The sequence below is a fragment of the Echeneis naucrates genome, chromosome 3 (genome assembly GCF_900963305.1).
Source record: "Echeneis naucrates chromosome 3, fEcheNa1.1, whole genome shotgun sequence".
Lineage (NCBI taxonomy): Eukaryota > Metazoa > Chordata > Actinopteri > Carangiformes > Echeneidae > Echeneis > Echeneis naucrates.
Window position 1 is genome coordinate 2,348,943 of NC_042513.1, and position 12,690 is coordinate 2,361,632.

Genomic DNA, 12,690 nt, shown 5'->3' on the forward strand with positions numbered 1-12,690 from the left:
TGTTATTGTGGCTTACATGTTGCAGCCCCACTAATCCCCCCACCCCCCCAAAAAAGGGAAGAAACACTAATTGTGTCTAGGAAACTGATAGATCAGATACTATCCAAAAAAATGTAAAAAATAAAAACAAAACCTGTAAGACAAGGCTGATACCAATACACAGAACTTGTTTGACAGCAAGCAGTTAACCCAGATGTTTTAATTCTACATTCTTTCCATGTCAATGGTGACAGACAGTAGTGCAGTCAGAGCAGCAACACTTGAGGTGAGAAGGGGGTTTTCTTGTATATTGAAATTCTGTGTGTTTGTGAAATGAGGAAGTTGCAAATGCGATTACTTAATAGAATTTTCCAAAGGACACTTGTAAAACAGTAGTTATGAAAGTCCAAACCTAGAACAGATGATTCAATTGGTTGAATAGATTTATTTACAAGACATTCAAAGTACAGAAAAAAATAATATGTAACCGATATGAGCCTGATACTACTAAAAGAAAATTTGTCAATGCATTCCTCGCAAACACTAGAGTGTACCCCTACAGAATTGAGATGACACAAATACTGTCCACTGTTTAGAATAGATGGTAATATACTGTGTAAAGTATACACTATAATATGTTGTGAGATTTAAGTTAGTCAATTAAATATAGGGGTTGCAACAAAACTTGAAATATATTATGGTTGGAGCTGAAGACAAATATTGGTTTGAACTTTTATCACAGGAGTGAAAATAGAACATAAAGTCATTTGACTTGACAATACATATGTTGTTGCTACTTAGCAGCTATAGCATTTACATCAGGAACATTTTCTGTGACATGTTTATGTTCAAAGGTGAAATATAATATTTACTTAACCCATCCTACTTTAAACTACTCTTGCTGGAACATTTTCTTTGTTTTCAAGATATTTCTCTGCAGGCTGAGGTATAAACACATGGACATGTGTTGTCCAGTTGCTAACTTGAAAGACATTTTTAAAGGAATACAAAGAATGAGTCGCTGGACTGGTTATTCATCAGTCACAGAGATGGGGTTGTCATAGGCTGAGCCCTCCAGGTCATCCACACGTTTCCTGCGCATTTCTGGAGGTGGTCTTGGAGGTGGATTCTGAGGAGGATTCTTCATGCTATCTGCTGGCTTTCGAACCTCCTTGTGTGGAAGAATGGGCTCCCAGTGTTCACCACGGACAGCTGCCTTTAAAAGCAAAACAATGACAAGCGAAAATAGTAATGTCTGGCTGCTGTAACAGCAAGCTAAACATGATTAACTTGATGTTTAAAATACACACAGAAATAATGAAATGCTGAATAACAGCGGTTCTTACCTTGTACAGTCCCAGCTGTATGTATAAATGTGCTTTATAAACTGAGCAGCCAAGAAATAATTTTGGCTGCCAGGTTTAGCATTGTTGAAGAATCCAGTCACACCTCTTACTCTCAGCTTTCATAACTACAGGACAATGTCTCAACTGATGTGTCCATAATGAAATTATTTCTTCCTTGTTTCCATTTCCTTGTTTCAACCAACTGGTCTCTTCCTACCTCCCCAGGTAACAACTTTAGTCAACAGGCAAATAACATGGCCAATGCTACAAACTTACCACAAAGTAAATAATGCTGGCAATACCAAGGCATACACATCCAAGGACAGTGGCTAGCATAAAGCCTCCAGGCACACAGATTCTGAGAGGGGGTCAGACACATAAGGATATTTTTAGAGGAGGGAGAAAAAAAAAACAAACACGTAATGACTTCCATTAGTATTTTCTTGCAGATACTGACTGACAATGGGAGGAATGCGGTTTAGCAAAGGAGAGTGAACTCACGCTGCATGTAAGAATGCTCTGACATAGTAGTTCCTTGTCAATGGTCCAAAGGCTTTTACACAGACAGTAAAGCAATATTGGCCTCTGAATTATAACAAAACAAAACAATAAGTATGAACCTTTGCTGTTGATCATCATCAGAACATGTTTCACCACAGCATTAAATAAGATGTCACTTACGTCCTTGCCACGCTTGTACCCTTAGACCTCTTGCTTCTTGGATACTCAAGAAGACACACAAAGGTCCCAGCTGCGCTAGTCATCTGTCAAGGCCCTTTAATCTTTCATGATTCAATAAACCAAATGATTCATAACATGAATTCAAATGAACATTAGTAAGTTCAGCAGGTGTTTGAAAATGGATGAATGGACTGAGAGGATTCCAGAGGATTTTCCATATTCTACATTCTCCTTGGTATCAGAAACAATCAGGAAAGTGACTCTGCCAGATTTTACTTTCACCAGTATCATGCTTTTTGTATCTAAAGAGACACAATGAAGACATTATATATCGGTTCAGAAGTAGCATAAATGAACATGAAGCTTGGGTTCAGCCTTTGTGTATTTCAGTTCATGTCATTGTCACCATGTAGTCAGCTACTTTAAAATACTCCATATATGCGAATTTTTAAAATGAGCAGTGGATTCAAGTTACATTTCTACATTTTAGTCACCTAAAAATCAATTATCCACTCACAGAATCAAAATGAATGAAAATTCTTCCTCAGCAGGTAGTTTAGTGTACTGAAAGATGAAAGTCAGATAAAATATACATAAATTTCACTTCATAAATTTCACTTTCATGACAGCAGAAGTTTTATGCAAAACACAAAAGGATACACCGCATAAGCTGCAAACTGCCACCCCCTGAAGTGTCCAGCCACCCCCACAATACCTCCAGTGAGGAGAACTGAAATAGGGAAACAGGATGATGATATATTAAAAAAAATGTCAAATGACAATAAAGCACTGGGGACTCGACATCTTCAGAGAAGATAAAATTTTAGTATTTTTACGTTTATGAAATCAATCAGTGTGATTTTACTCCTCCAGTTAATTGATATCACAAGTCCTTATGAAACTATTTCAGCTGACTTTAAATGCTCATGTGAAATATTTGGACACTCATCTCTCATATCAACAGATGATTTTTCGTCCTTGGAGCAGGTTTTATACTCACTGAGTCCTGAAGCCAGAGCCTGCTCGTTGGCCCACATCGCCCACTCTATTTTCCCCATCGTGCTCACGATTGCAGCTCCTCAGTAGACTGAAACTCTCCGCACAGCAAATAGCACTTTTGATGGCCGCTTTAAGGAAGTAAGTTTTTCCGAGATGTGAGGTGTGTTGGTCGACACGCCTATGGGTGGGGCTTATAATGGCCGCGCCCCTGTCCAGTAATCACGTAGGAAAGTTCCTGGTGCGGACTGACTTGCCAGGTACAAGTAAACTATTCATCAAACAGCTGTCGATTGTCTTGGTCAAGGTCCAAAGCTCCTCAGATATCCCATCAGTGGGTAGATGAATTGTGAAATGCGAAGGTTTGACTTACAGTTGAAAAGGGGTAAACACACTGAAAAGCAAACTCTTGCCTGAAAATATCATCTGAACTGTTATAACTATTTCAATATCTGTCCCCACACTCAGAGAACTCTGGAAAAACTGGACTTGTGTAGATTCTGGTGTAGATTCTTGAGGACATTCCTCATCTAAGAGGTTTCTTCTGTTCAGAACTAAAGACAAACAAGTCTAGATTTAACTTTCTCAGAGAACAATGTCCTGCATAGTTGACAACCTTCACAGATGTTTTGTCCAAGACAACAAAGGGAACTTCATTTGTATGGCAAAAATAAACTTTATTCAGTTTTACAGAATAAAATGAACACCACTTGGTATATGTTTTCACAAGATGAAAGTGAAAAATAATGATTGCAGAGGCAATTCAGTGTTAAAAATATGAAAGAGGTGAAAGTGCATGGTTGGTACCCCAAATCTACCAGCACATGCTCATGTCTGGGAGCACGACCTTAAGTCACACCTCTCAACTCTAAAACAAGAACTCACCCTGAGACAAGAACAACTGTAGAGAGTAATCCACAAACAGAAGATTTCAGTGAGATGTCAAGAGGCACGCTGAGTCCAGTTTGAGAAATAAAGGGAGAAATATTAGCACTATGATAGCAAAAGAGTTGCTTGGTATTAGTGTGATTTTTAAAAACCTATCTAAATATGTCAAATGCAATTTTTTTTAGATCTGCTAAACTGGCCTTGTTAATCCTCAGAGAAACATTGCCTATATGGAGCATCATGCAGTTTTCTTAGGAAAACCATCAGATCCGAGCAGATACAGGGTGGAATCCTCCACAACGCAAGGGCCTGGTCCAACCTTGAAAACCAAACAACACAAGATTGTGTCACTCGTATAAAAGAAATAATACCAGCTTCTATAATGTATTTGTGTCATAACATGTAAAATGCATTTTATGTTTTCTCAAAGGATAGTGCAATATAATTTAATGTAAATTCATATTAGAAGGAAATGCAGAAATAAATCAAAAATTTTATATTACCTTGGTACTAATAATATAGCTTATTCCCTTTGACATGGGCTCTAGACCAATTGCCTGCTTCAGGTCCTCAGAAAGAGATACACTGTTAACTGGAAGACCCTTAATAAACCTGCAGAGAAGGGATAACTAATCAGTGACACAAAGGGCATGAAAGAAAATATTTTTACTGTATACATTAGTGTCACACATACATGTGTTTACTTGGATAAAAGAATTTTGCAGAGAACAATTCAGTAAAGCGAGACAGGTAACTCACTGTCCTCTATTGGTATCTGAGGGGAAGAAATGTTGAACCAGCTGGACAAACTCAGGAACATGCTGCTGTAGAATGAAGATTACAGCATTGGGCCCTGCGTCAAAAGTGTAGGCCACCTTAAAGGAAACAGATGATGAGCATTTAAAGAGGATGTTTTTTTCAGTTCCCTAGTTTGAAAAACACCCAACAGGTTTCACATCTTCATCACACAATCTTCCAGCTTCAGCTGTGTGAAATGACACACACTCAGAAAGACTGGTAATAAGTGATAGTACGATAACTAGAGCGGATCCATGATATAAAGTAGATAACATTTTCAATAATATAAATGTATTAATTAAATAACAATCATTACATTAGTATTATTAAATAATATAATTTAATATAAAATTATATTAAAACATTGACACCACCACATACAAATACTTGTATTTTCCATGCTTTATTGTAAAATCATTTACTATACAACTCAAACCCATCAAAGGTTTTTGCAACGCATTTCAAAGGACATTTTGAATGGCTTCTCACTCTTCAAAGCAGCCATATTTCCAGTCATTCATTGCATTTCTTTTAGCAGTTTTACTGGGATATAATCTTTTCCGCTTTCTCATCAATGAATGGTAAAGTTGCTCACCCTTGTCTCCTCATAGTGCCTGTTATACCGATGCACCAAGCTGATGACCTGTTGAGACACACTACTGAGGTAGAAGATAGGTGGATATGTGTCAAGGCAGGTGGCATGGAACTGGTTACTGTCCTTCATGGTTAGTTCAGCAAATGCAGTGAAGTCCCTTTTGCGCACTGCTTCAATCATGTCTGCCATTCGGCCCGTGACAATAGACTCAGCCCGGTGCTACACATACAGAGAAACAATGAACAGAGTCCCCCTTATATGAGACAGTACAATTTAAACAAGATGTTAACCAAAACACGTAACTCCCAGCAGTATTTGAAGTAATGTTAAGACACTGATTATCGCATGTTACAGGGTGAACAAATTACCTGAAGGAGACAACTTGTTTGTACACTGGTCTGCATTCCAGAGGTGCTGCCTATCGGCTTCCGCTCAGCACTGGCCTGTGAGAAAGCACATCACATTAACATTACATACATTTAACATCTTACTGGTCCAAATACAGTGCACATGAATCCACCAACACTTTCTGTACATGTTAAACAAAAAATCATCATTAATAGAAATAAAAACAAGAAGTATGTTACTTTCACAATTGAATATAAATGTGCCAAAGTAACAAACTTACACTGTTGTTTTCACTTTCGTCATAATGTTGCACACACAGACTTACCACTAGAACAAGGATTCTCAGCTCAGGCCAATGAGTCTCTGTTGCCACCTGCTGGGCTAGACTGTCTTTGCCATCGTCTTTTTTTCCCATGATCCACTGCACAAAGCCCCCATACATACTCCTGCATGCACTGCCTGAGCCTTGCCGAGCAATCCCTGACAACTCCCCTTCAACTCCAAACACCCGAGCCAGAGTGTAAACTGCATCACAGGTACAACAGAGGGAGTAAGTGAAGAGGAGATGGGATGAGTAGTAGGTAGTCTTCATTGTCACTTCAACAACTGCATTCAGTGTAAAAGGTTACAAAAGGCTACAAATTTAAAACTAAATTAAAAAGGGGATATTATTACTTACTATTATTGCTAGTTTTATACGTATAGCTGGATAAATATTTTAGTGTATGTTATTGTATTATTTGTAATATTTTAGTGTAGTATATGTTATTGACGTGTGCTATCCATAAGGAAGAACTGGAACATGCATATAATATAACAGAGTTTAAACTTTTATATGTTTATGGTCTGTGCTGAAAATTACTCCAGTGTTATTGGTGCATTTGTGTAGTTTCAGCTATGCACTAAGATATATCTCTTACTCTCACCTAAGCAAGCAAATCCAGCAGCTGAGGAGGCAAGTCCCGCAGCAGTGGGAAAGTTGTTAACTGAGCAGATGTGAACTTTGTGAGACAAACTGGCTGAATCCAAACCAATTTCGCCGTCGTTTCGCCTCTTCCGTGCCAATCGTCGAACTAAATTCAAGACACACAAAACTTATGTCTCACTTTTTTTCCTTTCTTACACTTGTTATAAGAAAAAAATTAAACTGACAGCACTCACTCTCTCGAAGACAAGACTGTAATCTTGGATGGGTTATATCTTCCTCTTTCCCATTGAGCCATATTCGATCCTCCTGAAACGATCTGCTTGTTGCAATCGTTGTGGTTGTTTTAAGCTAAACAGAAGATAAGGATCAAGACAAAGAAAACATATGGCAACTTCTAGCTATCTAGGACTAATATAACATTAGTATGACATTTATGCCTCAGAATATATGCACATCACATAATGTTATATGTCAATCATAATCCAGCTATTATCAAAAAAGGTGAATAGTTTTTTATTATCAGATTCATGTATTTATTTCACTGTTGAGGGTTTTCATTATATTTTGCTGCAGCCTTGTCGCACAGATGCTTTTGGTATGTATTTCAAGAGTGACTGTGCGAACTGAAACTAGCAATGAACACAAACATTAAAATGAATATATGACTGAATGAACCTCTATTTCAAAGTAGAGTTTGGAAAGTTATTTGCATGATGAAAATACAGTTGCCCAGACACACAAATTTAACATTCATGTTATGATCCACGAAAATGTTTACCATTATACCTGGTCTTGATGCAATGTGACACTCAAAGATGAGTTAATGGGTAGAATTAATTCTTCATTTCTCTTGCCCCCTGAAAAGTAAATGATACACACGCTGAATGACTAAAACAAATAAATAAGTAAACCCCATTAATATCCAGTATTTTGTGACACACGGCGCATAAGTCTCAATTGAAGACATGTGGATGACAGTTTAGACAGGATTTGTTAGCATTGTGGGTTACAGCTACAAACCTCCCGTATAAGGCTAAACGTACTTACAGTATTTGATGACAGCGATATTTACAGGAGCCGTGCAGGTAACCATGTTTATCTTCTCCTTATTATTCTCAGGCATATCTGTGAATTCAACCTACGTTTGTAATGACAGAACAACACCTGAATGTGACTGCAAATAACTCTTCCCGTGTTTGGCAAGTTCCCTGAAGCTAGCTCAACCCTGTACTGAAGCGCTTTGAGAGGTTTTTGCTCATTGGCTGGTATAGAACATGTGGTTAACGCCTCGACCAATTAGAGCTGAGTATACAGTCACGTAACCAATGAGAAATCATCTGGCCACGGTCGTGCGAAATGGGGCAAGGGAAGAGACCAGCCTACAAAGTTACACTCAGCGAGGTGAACTCAAATCCATAACAGAAAGAAAATTGTGGATTAAGAATCAAATTACCACTAAATTGAAAGCCGAATAGACGAATAAACTAAGTATCAATTCATCCATCCATCTTGCGTGTCGACACACGTTAGATGGATGGATGTGGAAATCTGTTTCTATTCTGAAGCACCTGCAACCAGCTAAATTACCAATACGGATTAATTAGGTTTTTCTGATTGTGATCTACCTTTCTCAGTTATGACAAGAAAAACACTGAAATGTAGCGATGTACAAAAAGGATATAAGTGATTCAGTACAACTGCAGAGGTTATTATAGTTTACTATTTAATACTACTTCCATCCCTTTCTTTGAACAGCTGTACTAATGACATAATGATGATCTCATTAAATGTACTGTCCATCATATATTAAACTCCACCTTTGACAAATTCTATAAATTATTACTTAATAAAGTATCAGTACTAAGTAAATGCAGTACACCAATAACAAATGTATTGGTTAGTCAACGGTGTAATTATGTTGATTGTGGAATCAAAACATGCATATAGTCACAATGCTATAAGACTTCTAGTAGCACATTTCTTAAATATAAAATATAAACTTTCTCTTTCATTATTTTTTTTTATATTAAAAAGTTTGACATTGGCCATCTGGCATGCCTTTTTATGACATGAAAACAAAAGTAAGGTTGTTGAAATGTTTAAATATAGTCAATCATACAAAAACAATAAATTATTTTATAGCAGCAAAGGTGTAACATTTTTGTCAATTTTAGCAAAATATAATTTGTGTGAAAAACAAATAGAAAATCACTGATAATTTTATAAAAATAAATGAAAACAAATGTGCATTGAAGGCTTTTTATTTTTATGTAAACCTTAAAGATACATGTCATCAAAAAAGAAAAAGGCTAATCAAAGTTAATGGCACATCAGCCCTGAATAGAGAAAAATGAAGACTAGATAAAATGCATCATCAACAATATGTTGTGCATTTTTTCTAGCTTCTTATTTTTGAAGAAGAGGGGCTAATGTTGGAGAATGAAAGGAAAAAAAAAACAATAACTATTTAGAAGGATGAAGAGTTACACAGAGTGCCATGAGTTATCAAGGGTACAACACCAGCAGTGCAACTCTGCAGCAACGTGAGTGAAAATCTCTAGAGATTTGATGCTGTATGGATACCACCCCCACAATGTATGCAATAATGTCAATTTCACATTCTTTCATTTCCCTCTTGGTTGTAGTTTCCAGAGTCACGGAGAAGCTCATGTGGCATTCCAGCATCCAGCTAAAGGAGAATATGCTGGTCAAATAAGCTATCAGAGTCCATGTAAAACATATCCTCTCCTGATTTCTTGACTCATTCCAGGGCTCCTTTTACAGTTAGTAATCATCATCATCATCTGAGTCCATCACCCTCTGTCTGTTGAACTAGCAGGAGATTAAAAAAAAAGTTTAAAAGGACAATGTAAAAGTTAACAAGACAATGAAAATTTATCAAAAATCTGTGATCTTTGCTTGGAACTTACTGTGACAGTCGTCTTTTTCTCTGTTTGCTGACTGACTTTTTCTAGGATTTCAATCAGCCCTGACTCTGAAATCTGTTAAGAAAAATTAATTGAGCTGTTGGCACGTGTAATATAAACATGAAATCATCCATACAGTGATTCAAGCATCAGAGGTTACTTTCTTACTTTTCCTCCTAACTTCCCGAAACGGGCCATTTGAATTAGATAGTTTTCCACTGCGTTGGCCTTCTCTGGCTTCACTAACGCAAGGTTGCTCACTAAAAAAGAAAAAAACATCACTAATTTTGAAAAGGAAAGAACTTATAAGATAAATATAATGAGCACACTTACATCTGGCACGGGCAGACTGGTCTAGAACTTGAGCCAATATGGAGTTCCTCATGTCTTTTTCTCTGTGAATGAAAATTAACAACATTCCTGCATCAACAACAAAAGAAAATAAATAAATAATTTATTACACAACAATAACAAGGTCATGGGTTCAGTTCCCGGCCTGGGTCCTTTCTGTGCGGAGTTTGCACATTCTACCCATGGCTGCATGGGTTTTCTCTGGGTACTCCGGTTTCCTCCCACCGTCCAAAGACATGCATGTATAGGTCAACTGGCGATGTTAAATTGGCCGTAGGTGTGAATGCGAGCGTGAGTGGTTGTTTGTCTTTGTGTGTTGGCCTTGGTGTGCCCTGCCCCTCGCTAACATTGGGTGAGGGGCGCAATGTGAGCTGGGATTGGGTCCAGCTCGGACCTGGATACGGATGAAGATGAGTGAGAGTAAATATCTCATTGCATTTCACATATACTGTAATGCTGTGACAGTACTTCCCTGGTAGTTACTTCAGTGTGTGGATATTGTTGAATTGAAAAATTAATTGAGGATTAAAAAACTGTGGAGCAAGAACAGGATATATAGAGGTAAATGTTTTCTATACATGAAATTGGACATCTTACCTTTGTTTGGCCTCCTCTCCTTGCTGGTTATTTGAAGCATCCTGAGAAATGTGAGATAGCATCATCATAGCGGCTGAAGGAAATATTTACATCTAAAGATAGGGACTTCATACTAGATCATATTCCGTTAACTTTAGTTACAAGCTTAACAAAAGTCAAAGTGTGCTACCTCATCTTGCTGTTTAAACAAATGTATTTGGTGATGTATTTGTTGCGAGATTGTGGTTCAGTAAAGTGACAATATGCAGTGTGATGAGACCTAACAACACTGACTGAAATCTGTCCACAACAAAACCGTGTTTTCACCCCTTAGCCTCCACTTCGTTACACATAAAGAGACACCCTGATGAAACTGCCCTGCCTTGCCAATTCAAAGAAAACGAGGCGATCTAAGAAAATAATCCACCCAGCCTACTGATGCACTTGGCTCAAAAAAATCTCCAGTTGTTTCATTTTTTTAAGGCTGTTATCAGATCGTTTGTGATAACTCTGGCATTATGCTGCTCATTTTTCTGATTTATCTCTCTGACTTCCGAGACAGTTAATCAGCTACTTAGTTAGTTAAGAGCAGGGCTCTAATAAATGACTTATACACGCTCCCTGACAGTAAAATGAGTGGTGCTGACAGGCTTAGCTCGCCTAGCTAGCAGCAGCCTGGTCCTGCCTGTCCTTATACGGTGGGAGCTAACAGGCTCCCCGGCTCGGGTTGGATCTTACCCCTTGCTTGGCCTGCAGCTCCGCCATCCGCTGCCGCCTAATTGCATCCAATTCATCGTCTGCCATGGTTCACAGCAGAAATGTAAACCATAAAAAGATTGAAATAATGATGAGACAGCAAAGTAAAGACCACACTACGCTCCCAGCAGAGGCGAGGTCCTCCTCCTCCTTCTTCTCCTTCCTTTTTCAGGCAGACTGCAGGTTATTTGGTGCTCTGCTGCCTCCCGCTGGTGTAACAACTTTATTGCTACTTTATTGCACATCTCTTGTATATTTCCCTATATCTGTCACATTTTATTAAGAACGCACAATTTTGAGTGGCACGGGGGAGTGGAGGTCAGAGCTGTTGCCTCACAGCATGAAGGCGATTCTGTTCCTCGGCTTGGGGCCCTTCCGTGTGTGTGTGTGGTTGTGGGGGGGTTAATGCCTGGGACTAAACCAGCCATGGAACCCCGTTAAAGTGCTCTCCTCATACAGGCAGAAAGCAAGGCGTCATATGTGGATATATGTTAGCCTTGGATAGCTACAGCTCCTATAGTTAGCCTTGCCAATTCAACAACCTAAACTTATTGTTAAAAATAATGAATATGCATAACGTTATAAAATTTAAGATTACATCCCTTATGTTACAAAATATTCTAATAAAAGCTTGACATGAGAAGAGTATGCAATGAGGGCTAGTTGCTTGTTATTTATCTTCTTTTTTGTTAGGAATATACACTCGCGCAACAATGACAAATTACAGATCTCTGATTCCCCATAACTTTTTTGCAAGTGGATGGATCCAAGATATGTACCACCATTAACCAGCCAAATCTGACTGCACGGTCTTGAAGGCTGACCTAAAGCCATCCTGGAGGGTCACTGAAGCATCACATCACACATGGGTTGCTACACAAGTACGCACACTATGTGTCAGGATCCCAGAGATTTCCAGTTCGAGTTTTTCCGGACGACAGCGCCTCTCGTCTTACTGCCGCTTCTCAGGTCTTAAAAGGCTCATTTTTCTGTTCGGCAGCTTCTAAAAACTTCAGGGTTCTTTACCCTGTTAGTAGATCACCCTGATACACAGCGTCTTTTGAGCCCTTGTTTGTGTTTGCTGGCACACGGAGACTGACAAGAGACATCTTCACACAATGCAAAGTCAATGCAGAGCCATTGATTGTTTTCCCTTCCGGTGTGGGCGGGGCTTAAATGCGCTCTGTCCAGCATGTGCACTCTGCCGCCATAATTGTCTGATCGCAGTTCGATGAATTAGATCCTCCCTGCTGCATCATAACAACTCCGACTGCCATTGATCATTCAGCCCCTCACTAATGACGCTGCATCAAGAAACATGCACAAATACACCATACCATACACCAACCTCTTCCTACCTACCTTGTCTGTATCCATTAATAATAATAATTACAAATGTAAAAATTTGTAATTGTATTTGTAATTTGTATTGTAAATTGTTCATCTTTTTCCCCTGCAGGAGGTATAAGGACATATGAACATTTCCAAAGAAAAACACATCTGTCAGCAAACATCTTCGAT

At 38.5% G+C, this 12,690-nt stretch overlaps 3 protein-coding genes across 4 annotated transcripts; all 3 read right to left on the reverse strand.

Moving 5' to 3' along the window:
• Nucleotides 1-404: 404 nt before the first annotated feature.
• cyba (cytochrome b-245, alpha polypeptide) lies at nt 405-3,133 on the reverse strand. The gene is made up of 6 exons (XM_029498315.1): nt 3,007-3,133; nt 2,667-2,736; nt 2,007-2,081; nt 1,827-1,910; nt 1,602-1,683; nt 405-1,195 (listed from the first exon to the last, which is right to left on the reverse strand). Exons 1-6 carry the CDS (start codon nt 3,062-3,064, stop codon nt 1,010-1,012), a joined length of 555 nt encoding a protein of 184 aa, XP_029354175.1. The 5' UTR covers nt 3,065-3,133; the 3' UTR covers nt 405-1,009.
• Nucleotides 3,134-3,667: 534 nt separating this feature from the next.
• On the reverse strand, nt 3,668-7,753 carry mvda (mevalonate (diphospho) decarboxylase a). Of its 2 annotated transcripts, none has more exons than XM_029498677.1 (10): nt 7,607-7,753; nt 7,346-7,416; nt 6,793-6,907; nt 6,558-6,704; nt 5,957-6,156; nt 5,652-5,726; nt 5,284-5,502; nt 4,650-4,765; nt 4,394-4,502; nt 3,668-4,209 (listed from the first exon to the last, which is right to left on the reverse strand). In XM_029498677.1, the coding sequence occupies exons 1-10, from the start codon at nt 7,680-7,682 to the stop codon at nt 4,129-4,131; spliced, it is 1,209 nt and encodes a 402-aa protein (XP_029354537.1). In that variant the 5' UTR covers nt 7,683-7,753; the 3' UTR covers nt 3,668-4,128. The 2 variants fall into 2 exon arrangements, with proteins under 2 accessions (XP_029354537.1, XP_029354538.1); XM_029498678.1 differs by having other exon boundaries at nt 7,338-7,416; nt 7,607-7,647.
• A 1,051-nt stretch (nt 7,754-8,804) lies between these two features.
• On the reverse strand, nt 8,805-11,317 carry pdcd5 (programmed cell death 5). The gene is made up of 6 exons (XM_029498458.1): nt 11,152-11,317; nt 10,435-10,475; nt 9,820-9,881; nt 9,655-9,746; nt 9,490-9,561; nt 8,805-9,391 (listed from the first exon to the last, which is right to left on the reverse strand). The coding sequence occupies exons 1-6, from the start codon at nt 11,215-11,217 to the stop codon at nt 9,344-9,346; spliced, it is 381 nt and encodes a 126-aa protein (XP_029354318.1). The 5' UTR covers nt 11,218-11,317; the 3' UTR covers nt 8,805-9,343.
• Nucleotides 11,318-12,690: the final 1,373 nt, after the last annotated feature.